Source organism: Schistocerca gregaria, chromosome 1 (genome assembly GCF_023897955.1).
Source record: "Schistocerca gregaria isolate iqSchGreg1 chromosome 1, iqSchGreg1.2, whole genome shotgun sequence".
NCBI lineage: Eukaryota > Metazoa > Arthropoda > Insecta > Orthoptera > Acrididae > Schistocerca > Schistocerca gregaria.
This window is the reverse complement of record NC_064920.1, coordinates 307,885,860-307,908,893: the sequence shown is the minus strand read 5'-3', so window position 1 is coordinate 307,908,893 and position 23,034 is coordinate 307,885,860. Positions and strand designations below refer to the sequence as shown.

The 23,034-nt window shown below is 41.0% G+C and overlaps 1 protein-coding gene across 1 annotated transcript in view; it reads left to right on the top strand.

Moving 5' to 3' along the window:
* The window catches only part of LOC126343008 (Hermansky-Pudlak syndrome 1 protein homolog), a 232,838-nt gene that overhangs the window by 164,062 nt on the left and 45,742 nt on the right, over nucleotides 1–23,034 (top strand). The window contains exons 7-8 of the mRNA XM_050001904.1: nucleotides 10,718–10,862; nucleotides 10,939–11,052. Coding sequence (XP_049857861.1) covers nucleotides 10,718–10,862; nucleotides 10,939–11,052 — 259 coding nt within the window. The remainder of the gene's footprint in view (nucleotides 1–10,717; nucleotides 10,863–10,938; nucleotides 11,053–23,034) is intronic.

The following is a 23,034-nucleotide window of genomic DNA, read 5'->3' as shown; positions in this document are numbered from 1 at the left end:
ACCCTTCTTATATACAGGCGTCACCTGCACTTTTTTCCAGTCACTCGGAAGTTTACGTTGGGCAAGAGATTTGCGATAAATGCAAGCCAAGTAAGGAGCCAATGCAGTAGATTACTCTCTGTAAAATCGAATTGGAATCCCAAGAGGACCTGGCGATTTATTTATTTTTGACCCATTCAGCTGCTTCACAACCCCAGAGATGTCTATCACTATGTCCTCCATACGGGAATCTGTATGAGACTTGAATGGCGGTATGTTTGTACGATTCTCCTGCTTGAAAGATTTCTCAAATGCTAAATTTAAAATTTCAGCTTTCGTTTTGCTGTCTTCTGTTGCCAGGCCAGACTGATTAGCAAGTGACTGGATGGAATCCTTCGACCTGCTTATCGATTTTACATGAGACAAGAATTTCCTTGGGTTTTCAGCAAGATCTTTTGCTAAGGTATGACGGTGGTAGTGGTTGTATGCTTTGCGCATTGCTATTTTTACAGTAGCATGAATCACTACTAACTTTTGCCTGTCCTCGTGCTCCCGATCTTTCTTGTACCGCAAGTGCAACTGTCTTTGCTTCCTGAGCAGTCTTCGAATTGTGCTGTTAAACCACAGTGGGTCTTTTCCGTCCATAACCCACTTTCTCGGCACGTAATTGTCCAATGCGTGATTTACAATGTGTTCAAAATTTGCCCATAATTCTTCCACGTCCATCATACCGGAAGTAAGTGGGATGCTAACAAGTGCTTATCTGCTCTTTCTAGTAAGAATACTCTCCTAGCCTTCTTGACAGACTTTTTAACTTTAGTAACTGTAGTCGTAATGACAACATCGTGATCACTAATCCCTGTCTCAACACTGACACTGTCGATGAGGTCTGGTCTGTTCGTGGCTACCAGATCCAAAATACTTCCATTACGCGTTGGATGTCGATTTAGCTGCTCAAGACAGTTTTCGGATAATCTGTTCAAAAGTAATTCAATTCACACGACGGCTTGTCTTTACCACCTGTAATGAATCCATAGACATCCCAGTCTATACTAGATAGGTTGAAGTCACCTCTGACTAATATAGCATGATCCGGGTACTTCTGCGATACAGAGTGTAGACTCCCTTTGAATGATTCTAGAACTGTCACGGTGGAACCTAGTGGCCGGGAGTAACACCCAACAATTAACTTTATTTCTCCTAGCCCTGTTAAACGTGTCCAGATAACTTCACAATCACACTCTACTTCGGCCTCAGTAGACACAATATTTTTGACAACTGCAATGAATACACCACCTCTCACAGTGTCTAATCTGTCTTTCCAATACACATTCCAACCCTCACTAAATATTTCAGAATTTCCTATCTCAGGGTTCAGCCAGGTCTCAGTCACGAGAATAATTTGCATGCCACATGCTTCCTGGAGGGCAGTCAGTTCAGGACCTTTATTCCGAACACTCTGAAAATTTACTGCTAATATCTTGGTATATGAAGTGTCTTTACACTGAGCGCGTCCCGATTTCCCTGCCTGCACGTCGAGTGGTGAATGTTCATCAGGACACCTCGCACTACTGCCTAGTCTAAAAAACCCCCTTGTGCATGCCACAAGTACTCTGCTACCTGAGTAGCTGCTTCATTTGTGTAGTGCGTCCCTTACCTATCTAGAGTCATCCTACAATTCCCCTCCCAATACTGCAAGTCTAGAAATCTGCAGCCAAGACCGTCACAGAGTCAATGAAGCCTCTGGTTGAGACCCTCCACTCGGCTCCAAACCAAAGGACCCCAATCCACTCTAGGAATGATGCTGCAAATAGAGAGCTCTGCTTGCACCCCACATCCGAGGCCAGCCGCCTGTACGAACTGAGGATCGCCTCAGAACCCAAGCGACAGGCATCATTGGTGCCGACATGAGCAACTATTTGCAGACGACTGCACCCCGTACGCTCAATAGCTGCAGGCAAGGCTGCCTCCACATCTTGGATGAGGACCCCTGGCAGACAAACCAAGTGCATGTTGGAATTCTATAGTACAGTACAGTACAATACAGTTATATGGAGTAGCAAACAAAATTTGTGACTGGGTCGAGGATTTCTTATTAGGGAGGATAAAGCATATTATCTTAGATGGAGAGTCATTGGCAGATTAGAAGTAACTTCAGGTATGCCACAGAGAATGTGTTAGGATTCTTTGTGTCCATTTTTTATGTTAATGACATTGCAGACAATTCTAACCTCAGACATTTTTGCAATTGATGCAATCACGTATAGTGAAGTTATGTCCCAAAAATGCTGCACAAACATCCAGTCAGATCTTGATAAGATTTCCAAGTGGTTTAAAGTTTGGCAGCTAGTTTTAAGTATTCAGGGATGTAAAATTCTGTGCTTCACAAAAGGCAGGAAAGTCGTATCCTCTATGACTACAATACAATATCAGTGACTCTTGGTTGGGATCAGTCAGTTCATACATATACCTGGATGTAACAGTTTGTAGAGATACAAAATGGCACAGTCACACAGGCTGTGTTTTAGGTAAAGCTGCTAGCAGACTTCAGTTCATTGGTAGGATACTCGGAAAATGCGATTAGTATACCAAGGAGATTGCTTACAAAACACTCCTGTGACCCATCCTAGAATATTGCTCAAATGTGCGGGACCTCTATCAAACAGGGCTAGCAAGAGACACTGAAAGTGTAAGAAGAAGGGCAGTGCAGATGGTTACAGGTTAATTTGACCCTTAGGAGAGAGTGTCACAGAAATGCTGGAAAAACAGAACTGGCAGACACTTGCAGCAGATGCGCAATGTATCCCTTGAACGTGTGCTTATAAAGTTTCAACAGCTCATTTTAAGTGGGAATATAGGAATATACTGCAAAGTGGACAAAGTCAGAACCATCGTACAATAAGCATTAGATGAGTATGTGCCAAGCAAATCATAAGAGATGGAAAAGAGCCACTGTGATACAACAACTGAGTTAGAAAACTGCTATGGAAGCAAAGGGAACTTCACAGCAAAAATAAACATAGCCAAAGCCTTGCAGATAAACAAAAATTACACTAAGCAAAATGTAGTGTGAGGAGGGCTATGCGAGAGGTGGTCAACTAATTCGAAAGTAAAGTTCTGTGTACTGACTCGACAGAAAATCCTAAGAAATTTTGGTCTTATGTCAGAGCAGTAGGTGGATCAAAACAAAATGTCCAGACACTCTGTGACCAAAATGGTACTGAACCAGAGGTGACAGAGTAAAGCCCGAAATACTAAATGTCAAAGCTGTTTCACAGAGGAAGACTGCACTGTAGTTCCTTCACTAGATTGTCGCACAGATGTCCAAAATGGTAGACAGATAGAAAAACAATTAAAATCACTAGAAAGAGGAAAGGTCGCTGGACCTGATGGGATACCAGTTCGATTTTACACAGAGTATGCGAAGGAACTTGCCCCCCTTCTTGCAGCGGTGTACCGTAGGTCTCTAGAGGAATGTAGCGTTCCAAAAGATTGGAAAGGGGCACAGGTCATCCCCGTTTTCAAGAAGGGATGTTGAACAGACGTGCAGAACTATAGACCTATATCTCTAACGTTGATCAGTTGTAGAATTTTGGAAGATGTATTATGTTTGAGTACAATGACTTTTCTGGAGACTAGAAATCTACTCTGGAGGAATCAGCATGGGTTTCGAAAAAGACGATCGTGTGAAACCCAGCTCGAGCTATTTGTTCACGAGGCTCAGAGGGCCATAGACACGGATTCTCGGGTAGCTGCCGTGTTTCTTGACTTCCGCAAGGAGTTTGATACAGTTTCCCACAGTCATTTAATGAACAAAGAAAGAGCACATGGACTGTCAAATCAATTGTGTGACTGGATTGAAGAGTTCCTGGATAACAGAATGCAGCATGTCATTGTCAATGGAGAGAAGTCTTCCGAAGTAAGAGTGATTTCAGGTGTGACCGCAGGAGTGTGTTGTAGGACCGTAGCTATTCACAATATATGTATAGAAATCACCTTGTGGATAACATCAGAAGTGCACTGAGACGTTTTGCTGATGATGCTGTAGTATATCGAGAGGTTGTAACAATTGAAAATTGTACTGAAATGCAGGAGAATCTGCAACGAATTGACCCATGGTGTAGGGAATGGCAGTTGAATCTCAATGTAGACAAGTGTAATGTGCTGTGAATACATAGAAAGAAAGATCTTCTATCATTTAGCTACAATATAGCAGGTCAGCAACTGGAAGCAGTTGTTGTTGTTGTTGTTGTTGTTGTTGTTGTGGTCTTCAGTCCTGAGACTGGTTTGATGCAGCTCTCCATGCTACTGTATCCTGCGCAAGCTGCTTCATCTCCCAGTACCTACTGCAACCTACATCCTTCTGTATCTGTTTGGTGTATTCATCTCTTGGTGTCCCTCTACGATTTTTACCCTCCGCACTGCCCTCCAGTACTAAATTGGTGATCCCTTGATGCCTCAGATACATGTCCTACCAAGCGATCCGTTCTTCAAGTTGTGCCACAAACTCCTCTTCTCCCCAATTCTATTCAATACCTCCTCATTAGTTACGTGATCTACCCATCTAATCTTCAGCATTCTTCTGTAGCACCACTTTTCGAAAGCTTCTATTCTCTTCTTGTCCAAACTATTTATCGTCCATGTTTCACTTCCATACATGGCTACACTCCATACAAATACTTTCAGAAATGACTTCCTGACACTTAAATCAATACTCGATGTTAACAAATTTCTCTTCTTCAGGAATGCTTTCCTTGCCATTGCCAGTCTACATTTTATATCCTCTGTACTTCGACCATCATCTGTTATTTTGCTCCCCAAATAGCAAAACTCCTTTACTACTTTAACAGGGTGTATACGACCTGGGACAACCGGGAGATCCGGGAAAAACCCAGGAATTTTGTTAGTCCAGGAGAAAACCGGGAAAAACCCGGGAATTTTTTAGAATTCCAGGAATTTGTTATTGTTTTAGTTTTCAGTTAATTTTTTGTAACTTTGACTGGTAAGAACCAATACTCTAACAAAGTATTTTACTGTAACTCGCTACTGCAGAATAATACTGAAGCAATAAAAAACGAACGAGAGAAAAAGAAACGAAAATAAAATTTAAGTTGCAAAGGAAATTCAACATATACAGCAACAAAAGACTGTGCTCTTACAAGCGTCTGCCAACAGCATTATGTGTCAAAGGCTTTAGGAAGACTATGCAATGTTTCATAACAACAAATTGCCTCCGATGGGCGTGACATCACAACTTTACACTAGATTCGTTTGAGCGGTTGCGAGCAAGCTTATCCGCATATGCAGCTGAGTCTCGTATGAGTAGCACCTTCTCGCACTTCTGGCTCCAAAAGTGTGGCAGTTAGCTGTATGAGCAATAGCAGCAAGCAGCCACATGTAATCCGGAAAAAATTTTACTGGTGCGCCTAAGCTGCCAGATTCACGTATGTGCAACAGGCTCGGAACTAGCGGCCGGGGGCAAACCGATTTATCAGCCCCGGGTGATAGTTTCAGGTGTGGGGGTGGGGGAGCACCAAATTCATATTATTGAGGAAAAAGACCCTAGCACCGTGCGCACATTGGTCTATCGATTTCTCGTATGATTTTGAACACATCCCTGTTGGTTTTTGAACATTTTTGAACAAATTCTAAGTTGATTTCTGAAAGAATTGTAAGTTGATTTTTGAATGCATGCATAGTGTATGTGATTTCTCTGCCATGGGAATACCCATGTCATCTAGAAATAAACTTTCCTGCAGACAAATGGGGACGGGTCTATACGAGCTGAGCGGAATGAAGCGGAACGGATGAATGTCATCAGGGAGTCACACAAATTGCGGGAGAATATGACGATCCGAAATTTATTTAAAAATTTAGTATTACTACTTTTCAATCTCGTGCTTCAGAGCCGGCCGTTGCGGCCGAGCGGTTCTAGGCGCTTCAGTCCGAAACCGCGCTGCTGCTACAGTCACAGGTTCGAATCCTGCCTTGGGCATGGATGTGTGTGATGTCCTTAGATTAGTTAGTGTTTTTAACAGGTCGCGGGAAAATATTGCGAATGGTTGTTTGGAAAGCGTTACCTTCAAAGTAAATTTCCTTTTACGCAAGATAAACTCAGTGCACGCGAATGTCCGATGAATTTCTTGAGTCACAGAACCTTTGACTCTCATTCAAAAATCAAATCTTTGAGGGCGACCATTTAGAATATTTTCTAGTTCAGAAGATCAGACATTTATATCGTTGTTAAAAAATTTGCTGCCACATTTTTGTGATGTATCTTTAAAGTGTAACATGCCCAAAAACGATCATTATATGTTAAAGCTTAGCTTCTCTTGCAGCTTATTAATCTTAGTGACCAATATTAAATGTTAAGGCTTTTCTTTTCTTCTAGCAGCACTATATATATGTATATTAATTTAAACCTTTACCTTTGCCTATTTGTGTGTTCGCTCTGCTTTACAGTGATGTTGCTTCTGGCTGACTACATCACATGTCCTATGGTCTGAATATCCGCTGTCATTGGCTGGCAAGATCACTTGACACGAGCTACAACTGGCTTGCAAAAGCGTATCGCAATCTTGATTTCAATACTTTGTAAAGTAACATGCAGTGTTTTGCGGATTTCAATTTATACTTTGGTAATACGAAAATATGCAGTGTACATGTTGCTGCACATCAGACATCTTTCCAAAACATGTTTTTTCCCTTGAGTTTCATTTTCTAAGTGCCAGGAAATTCTACGCCGCTGTATGAAACCATAACCATTTAAAGGATTGATAAGTTTTACAGTTTCGAGGAAAAGTATACTGTAGCTTAACACCGAAAAAATGTATTTTCATCCGGGAGAAAGTGTATTTTTAGCTGGGAAATCCGGGATTTCCTAATCTAATTCACTCAGCATCACCTGACTTAATTTGACTGCATTCCATTATCCTCGTTTTGATTTTGTTGATGTTCATCTTATACCCTCGTTTCAAGACCCTGTCCGTTCCGTTCAGCTGCTCTTCTAAGTCCTTTGCTGTCTCTGACAGAATTACAATGTCATCAACGAACCTCAAGGTTTTTATTTCTTTTCCATGGATTTTAATACCTACTCCAAATTTTTATTTTGATTCCTTCACTGCTTGCTCAATATAGAGATTGAATAACATCGGGGAGAGGCTACAACCCTATCTCACTCCCTTCCCAACCACTGCTTCCCTTTCGTGCTCCTCGACTCTTACAACTGCCATCTGGTTTGTGTACAAATTGTAAATAGCTTTTCGCTCCCTGTTTTTTACCCCTGCCACCTTCAGAATTTGAAAGAGAGTATTCCAGTCAACATTGTCAAAAGCTTTCTCTAAGTCTACAAATGCTAGAAATGTAGGTTTGCCCTTCCTTAATCTTTCTTCTAAGATAAGTCGTAGGGTCAGTATTGCCTCACGTGTTCCAACATTTCTACGGAATCCAAACTGATCTTCCCCGAGGTCGGCTTCTACTAGTTTTTCCATTCGTCTGTAAAGAACTCGCGTTAGTATTTTGCAGCTGTGACTTATTAAACTGATAGTTCGGTAATTTTCACATCTGTCAACACCTGCTTTCTTTGGGATTGGAATTATTATATTCTTCTTGAAGTCTGAGGGTATTTCGCCTGTTTCATACATCTTGCTCACCAGATGGTAGAGTTTTGTCAGGACTGGCTCTTCCAAGGCCGTCAGTAGTTCCAATGGAATGTTGTCTACTCCGGGGGCCTTGTTTCAACTCAGGTCTTTCAGTGCACTGTCAAACTCTTCACGCAGTATCGTATCACCCATTTCATCTTCATCTACATCCTCTTCCATTTCCATAATATTGTCATTAATTACATCGCCCTTGTATGGACCCTCTATATACTCCTTCCACCTTTCTGCTTTCCCTTCTTTGCTTAGAACTGGGTTTCCATCTGAGCTCTTGATATTCATACAAGTGGTTCTCTTATCTCCAAAGGTCTATTTAATTTTCCTGTAGGCAGTATCTATCTTACCCCTAGTGAGATAAGCCTCTACATCCTTACATTTGTCCTCTAGACATCTCTGCTTAGCCATTTTGCACTTCCTGTCGATCTCATTTTTGAGACGTTTGTATTCCTTTTTGCCTGCTTCATTTACGGCATTTTTATATTTTCTCCTTTCATCAATTAAATTCAATATTTCTTCTGTTACCCAAGGATTTCTACTAGCCCTTGTCTTCTACCTACTTGATCCTCTGCTGCCTTCACTACTTCATCCCTCAAAGCTTCCCATTCTTCTTCTACTGTATTTCTTTCCCTCATTCTTGTCAATTGTTCCCTTATGCTCTCCCTGAAACTCTGTACAACCTATGGTTTAGTCAGTTTATCCAGGTCCCATCTCCATAAATTCCCACCTTTTTGCAGTTTCTTCAATTTTAATCTACAGGTCATAATCAATAGATTGTGGTCAGAATCCACATCTGCCCCTGGAAATGTCTTACAATTTAAAACCTGGTTCCTAAATCTCTGTCTTACCATTATATAATCTATCTGATACCTTTTAGTATCTCCAGGCTTTAACCATGTATACAGCCTTCTTTTATGATTCTTGAACCAAGTGTTAGCTATGATTAAGTTGTGCTCTGTGCAAAATTCTACCACGCAGCTTCCTCTTTCATTTCTTGGCCCCAATCCATTTTCATATCTATCTTGGCCACAATACTGTGTTCACTATGCTGTTTGTAGTAGCTTACCTGCATTCCTATTTTCCTATTTGTTATTAAACTTACTCCTGCATTACCCCTATTTGATTTTGTATTTATAACCCTGTAGTCACCTGACCAGAAGTCTTGTTCCTTCTGCCACCGAACTTCAGTAATTCCCACTATATCTAACTTTAACCCCTCCATTTCCCTTTTTAAATTTTCTAACCTACCTGCCCGATTAAGGGATCTGACATTCCACATTCCGATCCGTAGAATGCCAGTTTTCTTTTTCCTGATAATGACATCCTCTTGAGTAGTCCCCGCCCGGAGATCCGAATGGGGGACTATTTTACCTCCGGAATATGTTACCCAAGAGAACGCCATCATCATTTAACCATACACTAAAGCTGCATGCCCTCGGGAAAAATTACGGCTGTAGTTTCCCCTTGCTTTCAGCTGTTCGCAGTACCAGCACAGCAAGGCCGTTTTGGTTAGTGTTACAATGCCAGATCAGTCAATTATCCAGACTGTTGCCCCTGCTACTACTGAAAAGGCTGCTGCCCCTCTTCAGGAACCACAGGTTTGTCTGACCTCTCAACTGATACCCCTCCGTTGTGGTTACACCTACGGTACGGCTATCTGTTATTGTTGAGACACGCAAGCCTCCCCACCAACGGCAAGGTCCATGCTTCATGGGGGGTTGAAGCAGCTAATTCCATAAATTATGAGAGAGTAGGCATTAGGAATGATTTAAAATGGAGTGACCATATAAAGTTAATCGTTGGTAAAGCAGATGCCAGACTGAGATCCATTAGAAGAATCCTAAGGAAATACAGTCCGAAAACAAAGGAAGTTGGTTACTGTACACTTGTTTGCCCACTGCTTGAATACTGCTCAGCAGTGTGGGATCCGTACCAGATATGATTAAGCGTTACAAAGATGATAGATAAAGTCCAGTGGAAGAGTCTGCCAGAGAGACGCTCAGTAGCTCAGTACGAGCTTTTGTTAAAGTTTCGAGAACATACCTTCACTGAGGAGTCAAGCGGTATATTACTCCCTCCTACGTATATCTCGCAAAGAGACCATGAGAATAAAATCAGAGAGATTAGAGCCTACACAGAGGCATAACGACAATCTTTCTTTCCACAAACAATATGAGACTGGAATAGGAGGGAGAATGGATAGAGGTACTCAAGGTACCCTCCGCCACACACCGTTAGGTGGCTTGCAGAGTATAGAGGTAGATGTAGATGTAGATGTAAACTTGACCGGGCCTGTGTTATGAGTTGTTAGCGTTACAGGGACTTAAATCCATTGTAATATAGAGAAATAAGTAGTGGGTATCTCATAAAATTATCTCCTCATGAACTGACTGCAGCTGATAATGTTGTTCATTTTGCAAATGAGGAAGATTATTTTTGAGATAACAATGCATCTAAATATTGTTCTTAGCGCAGGAAAGTTGAGGAAAATACACTACTGATTCTCGTCACCATAAATGGCATCAGAACTCACATTTTCTCCAAACTGTTGAGCTATGCTGTGAATTAATGTAATGGAATATTTGTCCACCATCTTCATGTTTACACAGTGGCCGCATTACAGATATCAAGGATGGCCATGCCAGAAGGCAACTAATGACCTCCGTCGCGCCATCACACTGCTGTATTTCATTGGTGCTGTATATAAAATTTATTTTAGCATCAAATTCTTTAATTTTTTGAATTCTTTTTCTCCTCCCAAAGTGTTCTTGTTAATGGTTACCCTTTTTGTCTGACCAATTTGGATTTCAATGACAATTCATGTTGTAAACTGTTTGCAAAGTTATGTTTTCAAAGAAATTAACATTTAATGTGGATTATTTTGTGTTATTGTAGTACACTCTAAATTTGAAAATGAGGCTAGTTCATTACTTAAATGCCATATAGAACAACATTGATGATTATTGAAGTTGTGGAATATTGTCTGTTAATATATTGTGACTCTGCTTATTATAAGGATTATTCCTTTTCCTACCATTTTTCATTTTTGTCAGCATTGTTATTTGTTTCTTAACTTGAAACACTAGAGCTTCTCTTACAATCAACAAATACTTGGAAGAATTTCCAGGCCTTGTACATTTTCTGTATATTGATAGAACAAATCACCGTATCACTGCTCCTGGTCTTGACTTCAGCTCAGAAGAAACGATAACTCTTACAAAAAAAAAGGTATAGTATCAGATTCTGTTACAATTAATTAAAAATGAAAAATGCAGGATTATAAGAGTATATTTTTTTCTTACAGATCTGGTCCATGGTGGATTTCAGCCGAGCCCATTTACAAGAGGGCCACCTAGCTATTATGTGGAAAGATACAACATTCAATTATGCATACTTCTTGTGGTTTGAAGATGCATCCGTAAGTCGTATACATTACGCTGTTAATATTATTGTGAACATCAGTTTAGTCATGTATTGTAGCTACATACCCTTGCACAGTCAGCTATCTGTGCACTGCCCATCCTCTTATTACTATCTTTGAATTTCTATAGCCCTGTTCTTTCCATAGTATCTTTCATGTTTCAAGATGGGTTCCAGAAAGCTTTTGGATTGGTGCTTCCTCCACTGTGTTTTAAAACAGTGTAGAAAAGTTAATGTGGCAGTAGCTCACTAGTTCATCTCCAGCTTTATGATTATTTCTTTGTACTTTCTTCTTACGTTGCCTTTTCTTATAGGGTGTTACATAGATATTTTCCATTTCTTATCTGACACAGTAGTATTCTAATGTTTCATACACATACTGGAGCACTTGAACCTGTCCATATACACTTAATCTTTGAGCTAAGGGGTCCATCTTTTCATCTCTCTCTCTCTCTCTCTCTCTCTCTCTCTCTCTCTCTCTCTCTCTCTCTCTCTCCCTCTCCTGCTCCCAAAAATTTTCTGACCTTGCTGTCCTATCTTAATCAGTTATGTGGTGGTTTATTTTCATTTAAATATTTTACTTCTTAGAAATTACACAATGAATTTTTGCCTGAGCTTTCATAGCCAAACAAAGAGCAGGAAATGGACAAATGGGGAATGAAATAGACCAGCATGAGGTCTAGTTTTATAAAAAAATATATTTAATTGCCTGAAGGAATAAGGATAATCAAGAATACAGAATTAATTATTTGAATGAAAATTACACAATAGATTTTGTTCAAATTGTTGTAGACAAATGAGGAGAGCGTAACGGACAAATTGGGTATCAAATTGACCAGTATGAGGTCTAGTTAAAAAGAGAGAGAGAGAGAGAGAGAGAGAGAGAGAGAGAGAGAGAGAGAGAGAGAGAGAGGGAGAGAGAGAGAGAGGATAAATTGCTTCTCAGTGTATAGAGGAAATGTTGACTTCCAGAAGACACAACAAAAAGACAGCTAGCTATACATTGAAGTTTTCAGGCAGAATGTCGTCTTTTAAAGTAGAAAACACACACACACAAAAAGCACAAACATAATTCACACATACAGGACTACTTTGTCTGGCCTCAGCAGTCACACACAGTAATCGTGTGTATGAGTTGTGCTTGTGTATGTGTTTTCTGTTTTAGAAGAAAGCCTTCTGGCTGAAAGCTCAAATGTATAGCTGTCTTTTTATTGTGCCTGTTTGCAACTTAACATCTCTGCTGTATGGATATGTTCTTTTCATAATACGCATTCACTTACCCGATACGCCACTTCGTTAGGCAACAGTATCCATTGTCTGTCTACCGAGTGTTTTTTGCCATTTATTCTAATGATGATTCTTCTGTCTGCCTTCTTTAGTTTCTCTGCTGTTGATTTGGCCTTCAACTTACATAGTGTTGTGATTACATATTTGCTTCAGATTTAATAGAGGAATGATAGTGTTCAAATTTGGCGTTCATTGAATGACCTTTCATCTATAGGTTGGCTGCATGTTTGTTTCAATTTATTTGTTCTGATTTCTATTGACACTTTCACACTTGAATCCTAGGCATGATTTTAACAAGATATTTGAACTTATTTGCAATCTTAATTTGTATGTTAATGTTCAGTTGACCAGTTCCATGTTATTTGCAAGTAGCGCAAAATTGTCTGTGATTGGCAGCTAAGTTTGGTATTTTTGCCAGACTTTATGTTTGATTGGATTTTCTTGTTCATTATTGTACAACTTCCTCCAGTACACAGTTGAACAGTAAATTGCTGAAGGCCATTTTGCCGTTCAAATGTTTTTAGACAGTTCATGTGTAAATTTAACTTCTGATGTGGTATTCTTAAGGATGATTACAATGAGGATAAGAGTTTTCGATGTAAAACAAATTCATTAACAATTTTCAGAAACGATCCATATGGTTTTTTAAAAGTCAATGAAAGTGATGACTTGACTCTTCTCTCTAAATATTTGGTATTTTATGATCCATTTATGACTGATGATTTGACTGGAACAACTTCTGCCTGGTCAAAGCACTCTAAAAGTATTCCTTCATATACTCCAAGCTTTTTGTTGAGTTGTTCCCGAATTCTTGTGTATCTCATTCTAGCAAATCTTGTACATGTAATGGCATGAACCAAAAGCAATGGTTAATTGCAGTAAGAGCACCACTTCCTGTAACGCTCTGGCTCAGCATTATGCCACACCGCCTGCCAATGTGCCACAGTCTGCCCCTACCATGTCATGACCATTGAGTTATTGTAACCAGTGACACTTCAGCATGCAGTATACAAAAATTTTCAACAGCCAGTCCACAACAAACTTGCTTTGGCACATACAGACTCTGGTGGTGTGATGCCACCACATCTCATCTTTTACCCTGATAGCCTGGGGGTACAGCTTCAGTATTTATGGTCTGAAGGTCGAATTAAGGCCCTCCCAGCCACTAAGCCACTGGGTGCTTGCCAGCATCAGATGCTTGCAGCCACACAGTGCACCATGGTTGCACTCCCAACGCATACAATCCCATCACTTAGCATGGCCGAGGCAGATGGCCAGCACATCCTGCACTTGGCCGGGCGATACCATCCTACTGTGCCAGCTCCTGAAGCAGCTCAGCCTCTCTGCCAGGAATCCTAGTGTTGCAAGTTCGGCCTACCATCAAACCGAGCTGGGCGCAGCAGCTCCTTGCATCTTCATGACAACACTTCACTACTAAGGTTCATGGGTCAGATACTCACCACCCAGCACTCTCCTGATCTATATATAAGTTACTAACAGAAGTTCTTGGGATGTAAATAAAAGGTTTCTGCTGTCATCTCCCATTTTGCCTCGTGATCCTCCGCCAGAAAATGCTCACATCCTCTACATATGTGACGTCAAATAGACAGATTTCTGAATAATTATTTCCTTTTTTGTCTAACTGGTGGGTTAGCAATGTGTTCCACTCTTCAGGCATTTTCGTAGTGTTCGAGATGTCAATGAAATGTTTATATAGGTTTCAAAGGGCTTGTTAATTTGCATTTTTCTATAGTTCTGCAGCCAGTTGATTCTTTCCTGGTACTTTGTATTTAAATGAACCAATTTCTTTGAGCACATAATTGTAATTTGATGATATAACCTCCCCCAGTAGAATTTTATTTTTTGGATGAGGACCAAATTCTATGTATTTTTTTGCATTCTCACAGTTGAGTAATTCTTCAAAGTAGTCAGCTAGAATTTTGGCATTGTTTCAGTCCTGTCATTTTTCCAGTTTGAATTTTCATTTTATTTGTGGGTGAAGTATACTTAGACTGATATTATCTACATGTTTTGTAATTGTCCCTTATTTTACCTCAATTGAATGATAAATCTATGGGTTTCAATATAACTTTTGTTGATTTCTGCTAATTCTTCTGATTTCCTTGGTTGTTTTTCATCTAGCATTGATTAGTTGTTCTTGGGATCTTTGTGTTTTCTTTTCTTGAGTGTTGAAGCAAGCATTGCACTCTTTTGAACTAAATCACAATCTTTGCTTCACAAGGCATTTTTCTTTCTCCTGCATTAGGAGCAATTTACCTAATCTTTGGACGTTCTTGTTTATTAATTAATGAGCTAGCCATTTCCCCATCACTGTACCTCTACATCTTCATTGATACTCTACAAGTCACCATACAGTGCATGACGGAGAGTACCCTGTATCACTAGTACTAATTTCCTTTTCTGTTCCACTCGCATATAGAGGGAGGGAAAAACTACTGTCTGTATGCCTCCTTATGAGCTCTAATTTCTAGTTTTGTATTTTTGTGGTCCTTACATGCAATGTATGTTGATGGCAGTAGAATCGTTTGGCAGTCAGCTTCAAATACCAGTTCTCTAAACTTTCTTAATAGTGTTTCTTGCAAAGAATGTCGCCTCTCCTCTAGAGATTTCCATTTGATTTCCCAAATTGTCTCTATAACACTTACATATTGTTTGAAGCTACCATTAACAAATCTAGCTGCCTGCCTCTGAATTGCTTCGATGTCTTCCTTCAATCTGACCAAATACAAATCCCAAACACTCGAGCAGTACTTGAGAACAGGTCGCACCAGTGTCCTATGTCTGGTCTCCTTTACAGGTGAACCATTCCTACCTAAAATTTTCTCAACAAGCCGAAGTCGACAATTCGCCTTCTGTACCACAGTCCTTACGTGCTCATTCCATTTCATATCACTTTGCAATGCTAGGCCCAGATATTTAAATATGTGATTGTGTCAAGACACTATTAATACTGTATCTGAACATAAAGGTTTGTTAACTTACATTTTTCCACACTTCGAGCTAGCTGCCTTTCATCATAACAACTAGAAATTTTGTCTAAATCACCTTGTATCTTCCTACACTCACTCAACTTTGACACTTTACTGTACACCACAGCATTATCAGCAAACAACTATAGATAGCTGTCCACTTTGTCCACCAAATCATTCATGTATGTGGAGAACATCGGCGACACTCACACTTCCATATAGTACTCCTGACTATATACATGTCTGTGATGAACACTCACCTCAAGGGTAACCCATAGATTCTGTTACTTAAGGAGTCTTCAAGCCATTCATGTATCTGTGAATTTATTCGATATGCTCGTATCTTCGTTAACAGCCTGTAGCGGAGCACCATGTCAGATGTTTCCAGAAATCTAGAAAAATGGAATGTGCCTGTTGCTCTTCATTCATAGTTTGCAGCATATCATGTGATAAAAGAGCAAACTGAGTTTTGCACCTCAAGAAAGTTAAATATATCCAAACTGAGAATATGTTCAAGGATTCTGCAGCAGACTTAAGTTAGGGATATTGGTCTGTAATTTTGTGGGTCCATTCTTTTACCCTTTGTACACACTGGAGTCACCTGCACCTTTTTCCAGTCATTTGGGACTCTGTGCTTGGTGAGAGATTCACAAAAATGCAGGCTAGATAAGGGGCCAATGCTGTGGAGTATTCTTTGCAAAACAAAATTGGGATTCCATCCGGACCTGGTGATTTATTTGCTTTTCAACCTTTCCGTTGTTTCTCTACTTCAGGGATACTTATTACTATGTCATCTGTAAGGGAGTCTGCCCAATGATCAAATGATGATTGCATGATTCTCCTGTGTGAATGATTTCTTGACTGTGAAATTTAAAACTTTGGCTTTCATTTTGCTGTCTTCAGCTGCCACATCAGACTGGTCAACAAGAGATTGAAAGGAAGCCTTAGAACCACTTTCTGATTTTACATAGAACCAGATCTTTTGGTAATGTGTGACGGTGCTAGTAGTGGTAGTTGTATGCTTAGCGCATACATCTTTTCACAGATGTATGACTCTGTAATAAACTTCACTTGTTGTCATATGTGAATTCTCTTCTGAACCGAGAGTGCAACAGCCTCTGCTTCCTCAGCTTGTTCAGAATTTCTGAATTTTGAGTGACATCTTGCAGACAACTCTATCCTCCACACTCGATAGCCACAGGCAATGCTGCCTCCATATCTTGAATGAGGCCCCTGGCAGTCCAAGGGCACACTGGCCTTCTTTCCAGCCCTGAACACTATCTGTCTAAGGGGCTCGATAATGCACCTAGTGTTGGAGCTCCTGATAACTACACTCCTGGAAATTGAAATAAGAACACCGTGAATTTATTGTCCCAGGAATGGGAAACTTTATTGACACATTCCTGGGGTCAGATACATCACATGATCACACTGACAGAACCACAGACACATAGACACAGGCAACGGAGCGTGCACAATGTCGGCACTAGTACAGTGTATATCCACCTTTCGCAGCAATGCAGGCTGCTATTCTCCCATGGAGACGATCGTAGAGATGCTGGATGTAGTCCTGTGGAACGGCTTGCCATGCCATTTCCACCTGGCGCCTCAGTTGGACCAGCGTTCGTGCTGGACGTGCAGACCGCGTGAGACGACGCTTCATCCAGTCCCAAACATGCTCAATGGGGGACAGATCCGGAGATCTTGCTGGCCAGGGTAGTTGACTTACATCTTCTAGAGCACGTTGGGTGGCACGGGATACATGCGGACGTGCATTGTCCTGTTGGAACAGCAAGTTCCCTTGCCGGTCTAGGAATGGTAGAACAATGGGTTCGATGACGGTTTGGATGAACCGTGCACTATTCAGTGTCCCCTCGACGATCACCAGAGGTGTACGGCCAGTGTAGGAGATCGCTCCCCACACCATGATGCCGGGTGTTGGCCCTGTGTGCCTCGGTCGTATGCTGTCCTGATTGTGGCGCTCACCTGCACGGCGCCAAACACGAATACGACCATCATTGGCACCAAGGCAGAAGCGACTCTCATCGCTGAAGACGAAACGTCTCCTTTCGTCCCTCCATTCACGCCTGTCGCGACACCACTGGAGGCGGGCTGCACGATGTTGGGGCGTGAGCGGAAGACGGCCTAACGGTGTGCGGGACCGTAGCGCAGCTTCATGGAGACGGTTGCGAATGGTCCTCGCCGATACCCCAGGAGCAACAGTGTCCCTAATTTGCTGGGAAGTGGCGGTGCGGTCCCCTACGGCACTGCGTAGGATCCTACGGTCTTGGCGTGCATCCGTGCGTCGCCTCGGTCCGGTCCGAGGTCTACGGGCACGTGCACCTTCCGCCGACCACTGGCGACAACATCGATGTACTGTGGAGACCTCACGCCCCACATGTTGAGCAATTCAGCGGTATGTCCACCCGGCCTCCCGCATGCCCACTATACGCCCTTGCTCAAAGTCCGTGAACTGCACATACGGTTCACGTCCACGCTGTCGCGGCATGCGACCAGTGTTAAAGACTGCGATGGAGCTCCGTATGCCACGGCAAACTGGCTGACACTGCCTGCGGCATTGCACAAATGCTGCGCAGCTAGCGCCATTCGACGCCAACACCGCGGTTCCTGGTGTGTCCGCTGTGCCATGCATGTGATCATTGCTTGTACAGCCCTCTCGCAGTGTCCGGAGCAAGTATGGTGGGTCTGACACACCGGTGTCAATGTGTTCTTTTTTCCATTTCCAGGAATGTATTACCCCCCCCCCCCCCCCCCCCACTTCTCTCGGACCCTGCTGATGGAGGACGAGTAGAGGTGCCCAGTGTCTACATTGGCCCTCCGCCTTGAGCCATGAAAACGAGTTACTGCCACTCACCTTACTGTAAGGGTGAATTCATTCTGTCAGTTGCACTAAGAGGTGCCTCAGAAGCAGAGCCCATGTGCAAAACAAGCGACACCTGTGGTGTTGCATGTGACATGCCAGATTCTGTGCCACCCCTACACCTTGAGGTGTAGCAGCCTGAAGGTGACTGCAGCAGCAGCAGCCTGAAGGTGACTGACCATTGCCAAAAGTGCATTCAGCTGCTCGTGAACTGCGACCAGCTCCTCCTGCGTCCACACTCAGCATGTACACATCCTAACCATCCTAGCAAGACTAACTGAAGAAGTAAACTATAAAAACAGACGGAATTGTAGATATGTAACTTGCTACCCTCTTGAGGTGTACACCAATGGACACTGGTGCCTTAATGAGCTATGTCGTTGGCTGTCCAGTGAGAAACTATTGTGCTACAGAGTGAATGAATTTACATTTTCAAAAATATGAGATTAAACCTCTTCAACAGAAAAACACACACAAAATGAGGAAAACACAGAAAAAGATAAACACTTAACTTGCTGCTCTATGGATGAATATCTGCTCAGAGCTGAAGCCTGACTGACTGTCATACCATACAAACAGGCGATGCTTTCAGGACAAAACTAATGAGAAGCTACTAATATCTTCTTCCTTGTTGTATTTTTTGCTGTCTCAACTCCGAACAGGATTTTAACATGTATATCTGGGATGTTTGATACCAGCTTCTCAAGTTCTTCCCAAAAATATTCCATTTATACTCTGTCATCTGTGTTGTCACAGATGTGTCATTTTTTCCTGGAGGTCCTTTGTAAAGGCAACGTCCTCCCGATTTCAAAGTTTGTGAAAAACCATTAATAAAATCATGTTCTGATACATTACATCCATAAAATGTTTCATATTATTGAATTTCATTAGTGAGTATATGTTTAAAGTTATGCAGTATTTCTTGTTTGTTGAATTTAAGTCTTATTTTTAATTATTGTTTCTGCGTATTGTCTCTAGGACTTCCAGGTGCTCTGGTTCACCTTGATCTTATGTGTGGTGCCATACCGAATCCAAGTGGTGTCTTTGCTTGGCTATGGTGTCTTGATATCATGTGAATTTGGTAGCTAAGATATCAGTAGAGTTCACTATCATGCTTCTCAAACTGCTGTTGCATGATTCTTTCCCTGTGACATGGACAGTTATCCTGCTGGAAGATGCCATTGCAGTTGGGGAAGACATCAAGCAGGAAGCATGCAGGTGCTGCGCAATATATTGACATAGTTCGTAGCTGTCATGGTACCTTAAAGTACTATCACAGGTTCCATGGAAGTCCAGGTCAATGCCCCCCATATCATAATACTGCACACAGCAGCCTTTGTGTATGATGTGGTGTATGTATCAAGCAGCCGTCCACATGAATGATAGGTGATCCTGTACCCACTGCAATCTTAATTGACAGTGTTGATAGTTCAGCATGGGAATATGTAGGGTTTCGCGTATTGTGGAGCCGTGTTCAACAGTGTGCTGTGAGTGATGTACTCTGAAACACTCGTACCTGCACCGGACATTGAATGCTGTCATCAGATCTATCATAGATTGCTGTCTATTCTCTTTTACAGAGCAACACACTGACTCTTATAAGGCAATGTAACGACTATCAGTTATTAAATCATTTGCTTTCACACTTTTTACTACCTAAGTGTGTGTGTGTGTGTGTGTGTGTATGTGTGTGTGTGTGTGTGTGTGTGTGTGTGTGTCTAGTTGTCTCAGGATGTGCAGTTTCCGTCAGGCAATTTTCAGAGGTTATGGATAGGTGAAATAGCCAGGTATCCAGACTCCTTTTAATAGCTATAGAAATAAGTCAATAGTTTCCAGCTCATCGTCACTGAAGGATAGGCATCATACCAGTTACTAAGAAAAAGGAAAATGGATTAAAAGCAGTCAAATAAAGAGGAGACCTAAGGGTGGATTTTTACAAATTATGCAGATCACTCCTCACTTCTTCACCTGACCAACAGCTGACATATCAGTGTTTCTGTATCATAAGGTAAATGTATGTTCCCTTTAATGAATTTTTTGACCTAGAAACTCTTATTGAAGCATCACACACCTGCCCTGTCCGTTCCTCTTCTGAAGAGGTTTTAGAAGCACATTTTGCTGGGACAGAGATTTCAAAATCATACTATAAACTGCAAAACATATTCAGGTACCAATTAGAACATGCGCATATTTGGTTCTGACTGAAAAAGTAGCACGTCATATTTCTATTAGGGATATGAACAATTTTTAGCTTGAAAACATAAAAACAGCTGTCTCATGATGACTAGAAATATCAGAACTTTAATTGTTAATTACTCCATAATTACAATAGCAAAATTATTCCTACCATGTGCCTAAGTTTGTATAATGCTCAAATTGTGATGGCCGGCCGAGGTGGCTGAGCGGTTCTAGACGCTTCAGTCCGGAACCACACGACCGCTACGGTTGCAGGTTCGAATCCTGCCTCAGGCATGGATGTGTGTGATGTCCTTATGTTGGTTACGTTTAAGTAGTTCTAAGTTCTAGGGGACTGATAACCTCAGATGTTAAGTCCCATAGTGCTCAGAGCCATTTGAATTGATCTGAACAAATTGTGATGGCACATCAGCTTTTAATCCAACGTGTTTCCTTCATTCTGCCTACTGGTGAGGCCCAACTTAAACAATGTCAAAACAGTACCTTAAATTAGTGCAAATTACTAATGTGCTGCAAAAAAAACTTTGGTTTATTTGAATCCAGATAACCAGAAAACACAAAATCAAAGCAACAGTTTAAATTGGTGTAAATCATTGATATTACACATGTGCACTCTTTTGGAGTGTAGGGATGAGACTTGAAGAGGATATAGGATCCCAAAAAGGGTTGTGGTATTACAATTGTTATTGAATTTAGCATATGTTAAAATGAAGGACTAAGTAAGGAACACTTTTTTTTTTTCTCCAAAAAAAGTTCTGCTCAGAGATACAGCCCTCCAAAGGGTCACACTGTGCATACCATTTTGAAGAAGCAAATTTTGGAAAAAAATATTAAAATGCTGTATATCTATAACAGTTATAGATATTTTTTCTATTTGATAGATAATTGCTTTATGATCACAAAGAAATACACCATTTGAACTAATCTGTCAAAGTTCTTTTACTTTAGCATTCTGAATTTTTTCTTTATGAAAAAAAAAATCTCCCAAAATGTCAATCCATAAATTTTGTTTTTCTTTTTTTCCTGAGAAGGAAGCTTCCAGTTTTAGGTTGAACAAGTTTTATAAACAATTGAAATTTTTACCATACATAAAACCTGTTTTATTACCACATTATCACATAACAGGCTCATAAAAATAAAATTATAGCCTTATTTAACATAATTTGTTTTGAAAGATGAATAAGACACACATTTTTCAAGCATTTTAGATAGTTCCAAAATGTATGTGAAAGGTCCAAAGACTTAAAAGTTTCAGTTTATAGAACTTCTGTGCACTCCACTCTGTTTTGTACTGAAATTAGCCAGTCATTGAACTAAAAATATGTTCCACTGCTTCAGTATCTTTGATATATAGTGATTAGTGAAGCCTTCCTGTTGAACCAATAGGAACTGGAGCACTTACAATCTTCAAAACATTGTGAACAGGAAATGAGCACTGATGGCATTGTTGCTGCCCTTCAGACGGAAACCTATATCCAACAGCTGGTCCATGTGATAGCATCAAGTTCACTACAATTTCGTTTAACTCATAACTGGTGTCTATAATCTCTGCAATCCACCTGGCACAGTCATATACACATCACACCACAAACATCCCCCTTTTCAGGTTGTGACTTTGAATATTATCCTGCTGTTTCTGAGGTGTTGGCCGAATGAACAAAATTTCTTCTTTCTTGCTCTTTAAAGTGCGTGCAATATGAGTTTGCCCACCACTTTGAGTCCAAAACTGTGTCTGCTGAACTCCTTTCACAGGAGTAGTTTGTTTGGACCATTCTTCTTTTTTCTGCTCACAGAATTCTTCAGTTTCCTCTTTGGACAAGAGAATGAGGGCTGTGGATGTGCAAGATTTCATGACTCTTGTAAAATCCCCAGCATTCTGAATTGCTGCTGTATTTGGTCTGGAAAGATTTTGTTTCGTAGCTTGGTGCTTCAGCAGGCCACCTACACCGTAATAAGGTCCCTTCCCGTGACCAGGAGCTTTGTATACCCAGCATGATAGCACCATCAGAAATAATGATCATCTTCTCTGTCTTTGTTTGCAGTTGAAGAGTTTTCGCATTGCTAGCAAAGCATGTGCTGAGTCATATCCTGTTTCATCACTTATAACTGCAACACTTGTGGTTTTGTTTTGAAAATATGTCACTCTTGTAAAAATTGAAACCTGGTCATTACTCCAATGATACCTTTGTACTACTTATGGGAGAATTACAGACCTGTTCTCAGCAGAATCACAGTGATGCACTAAACATAGTTCTTCAGCCTGTACAGACCCTTTCAAATTTGCAATGTGTTGTTGTTGCAATTTCTTCAGATGCTGGTGTATTTCTGCTTTCACTGTCGGATAGACTGTCAGAGACAGAGTACCTCGTGTTCCTGCTGCTAATAAGGCGAGTACACCATTCGTTTGTTATATATTCTTACGAGCTTCCAACAGGAGTGACTCATTTACAGGTACCTGTGTAGTTACTAGATTATTTTTGTAATTTCTTGCATGTTTGAGTGCTTACTAGGCACAAGCTTTTATTTTAATAACAGCGTAGCGTATAGTACCCCCGTTGTTATCGACCCTCATATTGTATAGGCTTTTGTTTTTTTTTTTTTTAGTGTAGCTCAGTGTTGTTTAGAC